This window comes from Phalaenopsis equestris, unplaced genomic scaffold (assembly GCF_001263595.1).
Source record: "Phalaenopsis equestris unplaced genomic scaffold, ASM126359v1 Scaffold000271, whole genome shotgun sequence".
NCBI lineage: Eukaryota > Viridiplantae > Streptophyta > Magnoliopsida > Asparagales > Orchidaceae > Phalaenopsis > Phalaenopsis equestris.
In genome coordinates, this window is record NW_018164713.1 from 195424 (window position 1) to 208838 (window position 13415).

General features: G+C 35.5%; 1 protein-coding gene across 1 annotated transcript; it reads right to left on the reverse strand.

Moving 5' to 3' along the window:
• Positions 1 to 242: 242 nt before the first annotated feature.
• Positions 243 to 2933, reverse strand: LOC110024723 (probable endo-1,3(4)-beta-glucanase ARB_01444). The gene has a single exon (XM_020724850.1). It carries the CDS (start codon positions 2683 to 2685, stop codon positions 406 to 408), a length of 2280 nt encoding a protein of 759 aa, XP_020580509.1. The 5' UTR covers positions 2686 to 2933; the 3' UTR covers positions 243 to 405.
• Between the last annotated feature and the right edge of the window lie 10482 nt (positions 2934 to 13415).

Consider the following 13415-nt stretch of genomic DNA (forward strand, 5'->3'; position numbering starts at 1 on the left):
AAAACGAGAAAACTTATGATTGGATAATGAATAAACACCAAATAAAACCAATCATAAAACAAATAACTAAGATTTGAACCAAATATAAAGGAATTTGAAACAAAGCTAAACAGACAGACATAAGCACAAACAACATAAAATACAATGGAAGACCACAAATAAGCACATCAGGAAAAATCCCAGAACTCCAGCATTTAAAGTTCTCCAAATGGAAAATATAACCCATATGAATATCAAAAGCATGAGGCAATCAAAAATTTTATTTCAGTAAAAGTGAAAATTTTCTTACACAAAATCATTTCTTTCTGTTTCTTTCATATAGCTCCAACCCTTCTTCACATGCACTCATCACTGTCAAGAGTATATCACAAAATCACAACAGGAGTAACAAAAAAGCATAATCCATCAGTGACAATAATGACCAAACCACCCACCTCTCACCCCTCCCTCATCTTCTCCTCTGCTATAAACCCACCACAGCAAATTTGACAGTGAATTCCCATCATCAAATCCATTCAAACTCCTAATCTTCGCCAAAGCCTCCTCCTTTTCATAAACTCCCTCCAGCGCATACACAAACCCTTTCCAGCCATCAGTAACTCCCTCCCTCGTCAACGCCGGCAATGCCCACTTCACCAGCTCCTTCACAAACCCAACATCTCTGAAAAGATCTTCCGTTACTGGCAACAATGGCAGAACTTGAATCCCCAATCTGCACTCTCTCCATTCAGCTGGCGCGAACCATAACCCACTGTCTCTTTTATTAGCCCACAAGACCCCCACCACTCTGTTCTCCCTACTGAAATCATCCTCATACATTCCATCCCCTTCCCTCACATGCCACCATGTCTCTGCAGCAGCAATCTCGAATGCCGCCAGCGTAGACCCAATCGCCACCAGATGTGCATCACCATAGCTCAGTCCCATGAGCGCCGCAGAGTAATATGCGTTCACCGCTTCACTTGTGCTCTCCTGATTGCGCCCATCTGCAAACTCTGTAAGCCCTCCAGCCCAAGAATGCAACTTCCAGAGATCAAAACATCGCAATCTGGCATAATTTGATCCAGACAAGTTTATGAAATCTGCCATGATTGAATAGGCTTGAGGTTTAAACTTTCTGCCCCATGATGGATCGAACTTGGCAAGCACCGCAATTGCATAAAGGAAGTAGCCAAGGTGGTAATGGTGGTCATTGAAGACACCAAAGCCAAAATCAGCACCGGAATCCGTCGATCCCTGCTTTGTTATAAGACCGCCCCATTTAGGATCATAAAGGAATCCATTTCCATTAAAGCTTCCATCAAGCCATGGAGTTATATATGTTCTGAGGAAGCTCAGAACCGCGGGGATTACATCAGGGAAGCCAACTTCCTCTGCAACAAGAGCCAATCTTGCCGCCCTGGCAATCGCCTTGCCGTAAAAATAAGAAGAAGTCGTTTCAATCGGCGAAGAATCCAAAGCAGTAACATCTTTAGATAAGGCATTAACGATCTCTTGCACACCATCTTCGCTGACGCCATTCGTCGAATTCCATGTGGTCGACACTGGATCGGTTTTCAACAACCAAGAATCACCAACAATACCTACCAGATCGCCGTCGATGCTCCGGTACTTGAAATCTTCAATTACGTTGGCGGATCCGCTGGCGTCGAGGAGCCGGAGATGGAGAGGATGAGCGAGAAGAAGAAGATCACCCCACCCCTTCTTTTCCCACCTGTACTCGACGTACCCCGGCCTGGTGAAAACAGCTTTACCTGCGACAGGATAGCAAGACGAATACTGATCAAGAATTGACTCATAGCTTGGGTCAGGGAGGAAGGCGAGCCGTATGACGCCGGTGAAGCCAGCTGCGGCGGTGAGCCGCGTGGTGGCGGATTGCTGGAATTGGATCGGGGAGGAGGAGTAGCAGAGGAAAGTCTGTCCGCTGTTGAGCTGAAAGGTGTGTTTGGTGAAGGAGGTGTTGGGAACTACGGAAAGGAAGGCGTGGATAGAGGAGATTGACAGATCGGTGGCGTCGGTAAGGGTAGAGAGGGTTATGAAAGGACTTCCGCGTACTAGGAAGCAGCGCAGAGAGGGGGGGAGGTCTAGAGTTACACTGAGATCGTTGAAGGAGGAAATGATGTGGTTAGATTGGGAAGACGGAGAGGAGATGGTAAGGTCAGGGACGAAGGTTTGGTAAATGAAGGAAGAAGTGGCGAAACGAGAGGGGAAGGAGATGGAGAGGGAAGAGGAGGAGGATTTGATGAGGTAAGGGTGGATGTATTCAGGCTGGTCGCCATTTTTTAGGACGAAGTTTTGGAAGAAGGAGTTGGTGGGGAGAGGTGATGAGAGGAGTTGAGGGGAGAAAAAGTTTGATGGGTCAGGAAGGATTGGTGAGTTTGTTTGTGGAAAAAGGAAGGCTCCGCGATGGGAAGATGGCATCTTGGCGAGAGATGAAAGGGGTTTATACGGCAGAAGAGGAAGAGGAAGAGGAAGAGGAAGAGGAAGAGGAGATGAAGAAGAAGGTTGAGAAAGTCTCCTCTTCTTCTTCTTGATGGCTTTACTTATAATTTTGGTGACAGATCTTCCAAGTCGCTTCATCTTCTTCAACATTTCTTTGCCTTGGTTTATTGAAGGGGGGCTGGCTGATGAAATGACACCTGGATAGGATTTGGTGGTTATGGTTTTTGGAAATTTAGTGGGCATTTTCTCGGAAACTCCATTAAATTAAGGGCTTGATGACTTCTTCTGTGACTTTGCGATTAAGTTTTTGACATTCCAGGAACAATGCCAAACCGTATCCAAGGAGGCTCCTGCAAGTTGATGAAGTTTATTCTTTGGGTTTGGGATCGGGCATCATTGATGAGATTTCTTCTCATGGAAGAAGGTTGGAGGAATTAGGGTTTTGAAGAGGAAAGTGAATGGAGATGACGAAGGGAGGATTGTATTTGAAATTGGACTGCTTGTCCATTGTGGAAAGATCATCTATTGGGTTTGCATGGTTTGCTTGGTTTGGAAGGGATGCCATGAAATGCCAATGGAATTAGATGACTTCACTTTGCTATGTGTTGTTCTTTAGGTATTGCATATTGAGTGGAATATAATTAATCCTATTTTTTTGGTTGGAATATTTTTATTCCAAGATAACCTAAATATTTTATAATTTTAAAGTTAATATGAAATGAATTTAATATAAATTTTAAATTATTCATTTTTTGTTATTTTTATTTCAAATTTAATATAATATTATAAAAAAAAGTTATAATTATGATTTAAATTAGAACAAAAGATCCAAGTTGACTATTTCAGACAAATAGATATCAAAGTATGATAAAAAATTAATATATTTTTTCATAATATTAAATCTAATACTAACAAAAAGTTAGTTAATTAATAAACATTCAAAAAAAATTAAAAAGAAGGCTTAGTTGCCTCATTAATTAACAACTGGTTATCTTAGGATTTCGAGGTCATCGTCTGATGCGACATAAATACTCATATATTCCAGACAATCTGCATAATCGAATATCATGCAGATGTAAGCCCTAAATAATAAAGTTGACATGATTGAAACACAAATAATATCATCTTCAAAATTAAAGCCAAACCATATGATAGTTTGCGAAGTCACCTCTCCTTAAGATCTATGACATCTCATACCATTTACTTATTTGACCCTAAAATAACTGCTCATATTTGGTCTTTTCCCACTTGATTTTCCCCTGTATCCTACCATGAAAATATAAACTTTGAAATCTTGAAGACGAAGACCTCTGATCATTATCGAGAGTTTTCTTAAGTGACTTCGGTCATTTAAGATGTAATTAAATATAGTGGCATGCCTCTATAGTAAACCGAACCTAGGTAATATAAACCATATCTAATCTTTATATTAGGTAAGAAAACTTGTCGGTCATATATAAAATATTCGCAGACCAAATGAATGTCATAAATTCTTTAGTTTATTGAATCGGGTTTGTTGTCAAGTAATGTGTATATTCATCGGGATAAGTGCATTGCTTGTAGTGTTGCACTCGATTACTTAAACTATTAAAATGTATGAGATCTTTTTAGCCTCATTTTTCAAATAAAAAATATATTTTTCAAAATTATATACATATATTAAATTAAAATTATTTTTCAAAATTAAAAAGCAACTGAAAACCAAAATCCCGACCGACAGTGTTAATCGAACCGGTGAGAGGTGGTCAATCGACAACACATGCAAAAAAGAATGTTTTTAATGCATTTTTAAAATTCACGCAATGCACTACATGAATGTGAGGGCATGCAAACAAATGAGACCCAATTAACATTGCCGGCGAAACATACTCACCCTAGCGATTTCACAAGATCTACGATTAAAGATGGAGTCATAGTTACTAGTTCGTTACATAATGTAATGAATCGATCTACCTCTAATTGCCCAACAAGAGATGAAGGAAATCTTCCACGAGTGAAAGTTTTCATGTAATGAAGATTCTTTGTTGACATCACACTCACGCCCTAGGAAATGAGAAACGAAAAAGGTTTTCTCATTTTCAAGACCCAAGTGACCTCAACCCATTCATCGAGAGTTAAGGCCGCCAAACAATCACGGGATTGTAGTTACCTCGGGCATATAGGTAGGGAACTAGATCTTTTGTAGGGCCTCTCAAGGGTTCATAAGGGAGACAGAAAGTTCCTTATTTATTGGGTTTCCTCTGAGCACAAAAAGCAAACCAAAATCTTAAGAAACTGGGTGTTAATGTGTCTTATTTCTCTTGCTTTTCATTAAACTGACGCTCTATTGCTTTTAGGCGCGATCCTCATGACAATTTTGGATCCAACACAAGCAAAACATTAATAAGACTTTTTATGTAATTTTGAATAGCAACTAAGTTGCAATAAAATTTAGAAGTTTGTAAGTAACAAAATCATAAAATTTAATAAAGTTGTTATTTATAATATTTTCCATACCAAAAAAATAGCATTTTTAACCAATAAATTTATGAAATTATACAAAGATATTACCTAATTGAAAAAAAAAATGAAGATTGATTTGATCATAAGAATTTTTCTAAAATACTAATATTGAAAGCATCATGATATCCAAAAATTAAAATTTTCTCAAAATAAAAGTAGGATGAAATTTGTAAGAAAAAAATTTGAGAAAAATATGTACATATAAATGATCTTTTAGTAAAAAAAGCATTAAAGGCAAAGAAAAAGGTAGAAAAAAAAAGAAAATCCTTCCAAAAAGAATAAATCAATACATTGAAAAGATTATTGGTATTTTAAAGGGACCCTTTTGGTTATCATCTTTGTGTTAAAAATATGTCTCTATATCAATCACTATCTCTCATAAAAATTAGGTTGAATTTTGAGTACATATAATTTCTCATTAAGGAAAAAATAAGAATCTCAAAAACTTGGTGATTTTTCTATCCATCTAGGATTCAATCCATTCAAATGAATGCAGTGACCAAAAGACATTCAAGGAATCCACATTGGCAACATGTAAAAAAATTGAGAGGAAACTTAATTTTACTTGGCCTTTCATTTATGAGATGATAATTTTACATACTTCATAGGTCATATTTAAAACCCAAAATGACTTGCAATAAATAACTTCTTAGATTCTCCATTAGAGGAAAACATTGAGAAAAAAAAGATTTAGAATTTCAAATACATCCAATTTACTTCATTTAAATAGAGACAATTGACCTCTTTTCGAAGTAAGTTCTGAGCTCTACAACGAGCATTGTATCCTCTTACTTATGAGAAGTATTTTTAGAAAGAGGATTGAAGATTATGCATAATATTTTAATAATTGGTGAAACTTTTTTTTTTTAATTTTAAAAAAAATTTAAGTGTTTTGATGCTTTTTAAAATACATTTTAAAATACTCTTATGTATTTACATATACATTTTTATTTTTACTTATAAAACATCCAAAGCCTTAATAACAGAAAAATTCTACTAATATATATATTTTTTTGGGGTGAAGTATTCCTTTTTGTGCATGTTTTAATGACATCATGAAAAATAAATTAAGTTTTATATGGATAAATATAAAAAATTTAGATGTTATATATATATGTTAATGCATGAGGCATGTTTTGATGTCATTCTGACACAAATAATTTTGCATATGAATATATAAAAGTTTAGATATTATATATTAATGCGTGTGAAGTTGGCGGTATGTATGTAAATCCCACTTTAAAGAAAAATTATTGCATACATACACCGTGCGGTGTGTGTTTGCAATAAATTTTCCACTTTAAAATATATTTTAAATATTTAACATTTCTCAAGAAACTAACATTTAAAAGTTGTTGTGTATAAATATTATTAATTTAAAAATAGTTTTATTATTAAAAATGATATATATGCACAGAAATACATATGGAATTGAAGTAGTTGACAAGAATAAACTTTGTCACAAAGGTCAATAAACACACACACACATACACACACACACACACACACACACACACACACACACACACACATATATATGTAAGGCAAATTAATGTGTACCGTCTGATAAAGTATTTGAGAAGTTATTGCTTAATCATCATCAAAATGAGCATCTAGCCTAAATTAAATTTTGTTTGTTTATATTTTTTACTTGGTAGGGTGAAGAAATGGGAGCTTGAACCTACCTTAACCTGGAGTTGGATAGTCTTCCATTCAATATTTGATATTTACCCACTTAGTTTCTTGTTTTTGCATTTGTCGATTTTCGACAATACTAATAAGGTCAATTAGCATCAACATTAGGGTTAATTCCAGTTTATTTTGTCACCCATTGTCACTAATAATGTCAATACACATTATTTTCAAAAAAAAATTATGACCACATAGACAATAACATTATCACTTACTGACTTTGTCGGCATGTTTTTGCCAAAAATGCTAACACACTGATGCCAATAATTTTGGAGTATATCACTGATCCTATTGTTGATGCCTATTGACTTTTCATCTATCGTTACCAACAGAGCTAATAATGTACGTTGTTAAAATTAACATTGATGCATGACATGATCAATAATTGTCTAGGTTTAACATTGACACCCAGGCTTATACTAAACTTTTTGGTTTGCATTATTTTCTTCTCTAGAAAAAAATAATTGTGTTAACCATCAACAATCTCGCATCAACAATCTCTTAAGTATAAATTCAATGCCTCAAAGTTTCCATAATGTCTATTATGATTGACATCATCCATAGTCTATTTTTATGACATTATGATAACACCTTTTCTAATTTTAGGGAAGGACATTATTTGTTACTTGAGATAAAAACTAATGAAATTATTTCAATTGGGTTAATTTCATTGGATTTTTCTCACTTTTTTTGTTTGATGTGAAACATTTATCTTCTATGAATTTCTTTGGTTTGTTTATATTAGGGCATGTTTTTCATATAAAACTGAGACGATAAATTTTCTTTACTATTATGAAAACTTTCAAATATAAAAGTCTTAAAATCAACTTAACATTAATGTTTTATTATCCTAGCATTTTTATAACAAGAAATAAAATTAATTTTTTAAAGTTTTATCAATTTAGTTTAATATTGTTTTATTAAAAATATAAGATCAAAGCTATAATGGTGGTTGGTTATTGATAACTTGTAAATTTGTTTCAATGCGAGTTTTTGAAAGAACTTATATCTAGATTTCGCGCGTATTTTATGTCTGGACAACTGACGTACCTCTACGTGCGGTGCAGGTTATTCCTGAGTTATTTTCAGGTTACTTTCAATAATCCTGAAATAATCCATAAATAACCCAAAAATAAAGTCTGTAGGTTATTTCTGAATTATTTTGGGATTATTGAAAATAACCCAGAAATAACCTGAAAATAACCTAGGAATACACTGTGACTAAAAAATTTTTGCTAGATTTCAGGAGTAATATTTATATTCTCCATCTTCTAATAAAAATATGCAATTTTCTATTTTAACACATGCTTCACTTATAGCACAGAATATACAAATTTGATGGTGAGGAAAAAAATGACATTGATGTAAGATTTATCAATAGATAAGCTTTGAAAATAAAATATGTAATTATGTTTATTAAATTAAATTTATTATTTATTATGGATTATTTATATATTAGGAAAAAACATTGAACACATGTACAATTAAATTATTTGTTATTTTGACCCCCAATTATTGAACTAAAGTAAAATGACACTTTTGTAATGTGGACTTTTGTAATGTGGTACCGCTCACCTACCACATCTCACCTACCGCTCACCTACCTCCCACCACTCACTTGCTTCTATAAATAGAGAGAGTGTGAGGCTTAGGAGAGCAAGAGAAGAGATTTTAAGCTACCACAAATGAGGAGAGAATAGCTAGAGAGCTAGAGAGGAGGAGAGCATCTTGAGGTCTTGTATCAAGGTGCACTTGAGAGGGAGGCCATAGAAGGAAGATGAGAGCTCATCTCTATGTATAAGATATGTATTCTCCGTTTCTTTTGTCATAGTGAACTATTTGATTGATTCCCTTCCGTGGACGGAGATCCAGTTGGATCGCACCACGTAAACGATCTGGGTTTGCTTGTGTTCTTTGCGTTTCATTTCTATGCCAGGAAGTATATATCTCATAACATATATAGTAGTTCTTCATTTATTAAAATTGTAGTTATAGAAACTAAAAATAGAAAAATTTTATTTCTCAACATTTGACCATTTAGTTGTATTCTCCTTGATTAAATAGAGGAGCAAGCGGATCGCGTCGCAGACAACCGAATCGTGATAGAATTGGTGAACAGTGGAAGCTTTGATCGACTGGATTCGCATTGCAGGTTGTGCGGTTCGGCGAGACGGAGGTGGAAGAGTCCGTGAGCAAGGGCTGAAAATTAGCGACAGGACTGCAAGCAGAGGATTTCAGAGCAGGAGTTCGGTCTTGCGAGCAGCTTGGCCAGAGGGAAGAGGCGAAGATCGCGCAGAGAAGGGTTCGGGGAGTTCTCTGTTCAGAAGTTCACGAAGCAGGAGGACCTGAACAGTTTGGCGAGGAGCGACGGCTCTGGAGAGGAAGTTATTCTCGTGCGAGAGGCAGAGGACAAATTTCTGATTTGTTCCGCTGGACGCAGAAGAGTGCCTACGGGAAGGAGGCGCAAGCACAGAACAAGAAGTTTTCTTCGATGAACATGTGTGATCTCTGCTAGAAGGGATCTGAGCTCTTTATTCGGTTGGCGAAGGCAGTGGAGTTCACAGAGAGAAGGTAAGAAATTTGGTGAGAATTTCTCGGACAGCAAGGCGTTAACAGGTAGAATTCATTAGAAGAAATCCTAGCCACGGCAATGAGTTCCACCAAATTCGACATTGAGAAATTCAACGGGAAGAACGACTTCGGCCTATGGAGAGTATAGATGAGAGCTCTACTGGTTCAACAGGGTGTTGCAGAAGCCTTGCAAGGGTCGGCGACATTGCCGATAGACATGACCGAGAAGGAGAAGATCGACATGCTGGACAAGGCCCACAGTTTGATAATCCTAAGCTTGGGCGACAAAGTTTTGAGGGAGGTGTCGAGGGAGACAACGGCTCAAGCACTTTGGGCCAAACTCGAGGTACTCTACCTGACAAAGTCTCTAGCTAATAGGCTCTTTCTAAAGTAGCGCCTATACTCCTTCAAAATGCATGAAGATAAATCAATCTCAGAGCAGATCGACGAGTTCAACAAGATCATCGACGACCTCGAGAACATCGACGTCAAGATGGACGATGAGGACAAGGCACTGCAGTTGCTAAACTCTATTCCCAAGAGCTACGAGCATTTTAAGGATGTGATGCTCTATGGAAGGGTGTAGACTATTACTCTGGATGAGGTACAATCTCTGATTAGAGCCAAAGAACTTCAGAGGAAGCATGATAGGGACAAGGAAGTTAGCGGAGACAGTCTTATTGTCAGAGGAATATCAGACAAGAAAGATTCAAGAAATGGTCAGTACAGATCAAGTTCAAGCAAGAATGGCGGGAATCAGTCATCAAGGGGATCTTTCAAGTGCTATCATTGTCACAAGGACGGTAATTTCAAGAGGAACTGCCTAGACAGGAAGAATAAGTACCAAGAAGAGCCAGAAGAATCAGGAGAAGCAAGCATAGCCTCTGATGACTACGATTCTGCTGAGGCCCTGGTGATCACAGAGTCTGAATCCAGTAAGGAGTGGATCCTCGACTCAGGGTGTTCTTTTCACATGTGTCCTCACAAAGATTGGTTCGAGACACTGCAATAGGAAAATGCTGGGTTCGTTCTACTAGGAGACAATAAAGCTCAGAGGGTTGTTGGAAATAGATCAATCAGGATAAGGATGTTTGATGGAGTTGAATGAGTACTGAAAAATGTCTGGTACGTACCAGAGCTAGTACGTACCAGAGCTAAAAAAAATCTGATTTCTTTACGTTGGAGTTAAGCGGATGCTTGTTCAAGATAGAGAATGGCTGCATCAGAGTAACCAAAGGCCCTCGTGTCGTCATACAAGGAGTCAAGAAAAAGGGGTTGTACGCTCTTATTGGAAGAACTATGATTGCTAAGTTGATGTACCGTTTGGACTTAGCAAACTCAAGCAAGGGCTGAGGGCCCCTCAGGGGCCAGGTGGAGGGAATCTTTACTTCGAAGCTTTTCAATTAAGGGTCAAGGTGGAGAATTGTTATTTTGACACCCAATTATTGAACTAAGGTAAAAGGGAACTTTTATAATGTGGTACCGCTCACCTACCACATCTCACCTACCGCTCACCTACTGCTCACCTACCTCCCACCTACCACTCTCTTGCTTCTATAAATAGAGAGGGTGTGAGGCTTAGGAGAGCAAGGGAAGAGATCTTAAGCTACCACAAATGAAGAGAGAATAACTAGGGAGCTAGAGAGGAGGAGAGCATCTTGAGGTCTTGTATCAAGGTGTCACTTGAGAGGGTGGCCATAGAAGGAAGATGAGGACTCATCTCTATGTATAAGCTATGTATTCTCCATTTCTTTTGCCTTAGTGAACTATTTGATTGATTCCCTCCCCGTGGACGTAGATCCAGTTGGATTGAACTACGTAAACGATCTGTGTTTGTTTGTGTTCTTTGCATTTCATTTATATACCAGGAAGTACATATCTCACAACATTATTCTTTAAAGAATTGAACATGCTCTATTTTAAGAACTTTTATGAACCAAAAATAAGAAAGTTTGGATAATTGCAAGATCTAATCGTGGTTAATTTGATTTAGGTTAACCAACATCAGACATTATATTTGTCTAGACGTTATATTTGTCTGGAAGAACTTTCACCACTTCCCAACCCTCTACTAGAGCTATAATCGAGTTGAGTGATGTAAAAAATTGACTTAATCGAGTTAAGTGGTGTCAAAAATTGACTCGACTTGCTAATTTAATGCAAAATCAACTTGAAAAATCTGGTGGGGTGACACAAATAAATTTTTGTTTGAGCTTAGGTTAGGAATCTTGATCCAATTAAATTTTTGGGTCGACTCTCGGTTGACTTGCCAACCCAAAATTGGCTTGAAATCGACATGCGAACTCAAAATAAACCTGAAGTCAACCCGAATTTAACCCAAATTTGACACAAATAAATATTATGCCTTATATTAAACGAGCTACATGGGCCGGGTTTGGGTTAGAGGGTTGAAAGCGAGTTGGGTTCATGTTGGACTTTTTTATCTGTTTAATATTCAAGTCAAGTTTGAGTAAAGTAATTTTAGGTAGTATCAATTTTGGGCTAGATCCGAACTTGACCTACAAACCTAATATGACACCCCTAATTGAATCTAGTATAGCTGAGTTTGTCATGGATTGGAGTTGACATTGTCATATTATAAGTTGTTCATTTTCGGCTCTAACTTGAGTCAAGGTTTCACATATATGTTTATATTTTCTATATTTCATTTTTTTTAATAATTGTATTTAGTTTGTTGAGACGCATCATTTCGTTTTCTCAAGAGAGTCGAAGGAAGGGAACCAGTAGGGGGAGAGGAAGTGAAAGGTGGGTTAAGAAGCCTCAAAGGGGGGAGATGAAGCAGGAGAAGTCGGGAACACTAAAGGATACTTTCTTGTATGCAAGGAGCACATGAATAATATATCTATATTGATTGTTTGTATGTGCATGTTTGGCTATGATGAAACTAATTATTTATGGTACTAGCGTTGGGAAAACTAAGTACTAGTACATGTATATGAAAAAAATATATTGATATTGTAGTAATTTAATTGATATAATTTTTAAACGGTGCTTCTGTAATAGATGCTTCAGTAATAATTGTACATATATATAATGACATATATATGCTATTGATATAACAAAATTCATTGAATAATATCATATATGAAAGTTATCCAATATTTATATTGATTTATTAAAAGCATAACTGACATTAATATTATTTTTTCCCCTTATATGACTGTACCATATGAGTGCGAGCATTCATTAGTTTTATTTATCTCACTGTTGTTTTAGACTAACTTTTCAAATATATTTAAGTAACTTAAAAAATGAGTGATATAAAAAAAAATATTTATAGAAGACACACACGTAATGAATGAAATTTAATTTTAATGCTTTAATTTAATTTGATCAGTGACCCTTTTATTTGTTAATAACCAATTGAACAAATAAATATAGAAAATTTAATACTCACTGTCCGACCATCTATATCCAACTTCGTTAGTCCAAGCCCCAGGCCGGTTCATTACATTTGTATGATACTTGTTTATTTTAATTAGATGAGAGGATTTTGTATTAATAAACAAGTTAAAAAAATTGAATGCGTATCCGATTTTAATATAAAATTATTTATAAATATTTTATAAATATGAAAAATAAACAATCAAATAAATTTTGAAGAATAAAATGACGTATAAGTTGCAAGTAAATTTATTTTTACAATCAAATAATATAATAAGTATCCATAAACTATTTTACTAAAATATATAGCTAAGAAACAAATATTAAATTAACATGTCTATTAATATTAAATTATAATATAATAATAATAATAATAATTTTTTAATTAATTAATTTTTTTAAATAATCTATTATATAACTACATATCATTTAACAAATCATTGTTAAATATTATTTAATAAATTATTTGTTTGGGAACACAAACTAATGAGTTGAATCATGTTTATATTTCATTCATTTAATACACACATTTCTTTTTAAATATTAATAGTGTTTTGAGTTGTTTCATGATACATTTCAACTCGCATCTCAACGAGCGAATATTAGGGTGATATTTATATTTATGAATTGATAGTATTATGATGATATTGTGATAAATATTCCTCGAATATCATCTCACCATCACTAATCTCGATGACTTAGGGTCCGTTTGGGATCACTTATTTGGTGCGGTGACGTTTTGAAAACGCACCTGACTTGTTTGGGTAAACTGCGTTTTGGCAGCTTATGCGTTTTCAAAATGC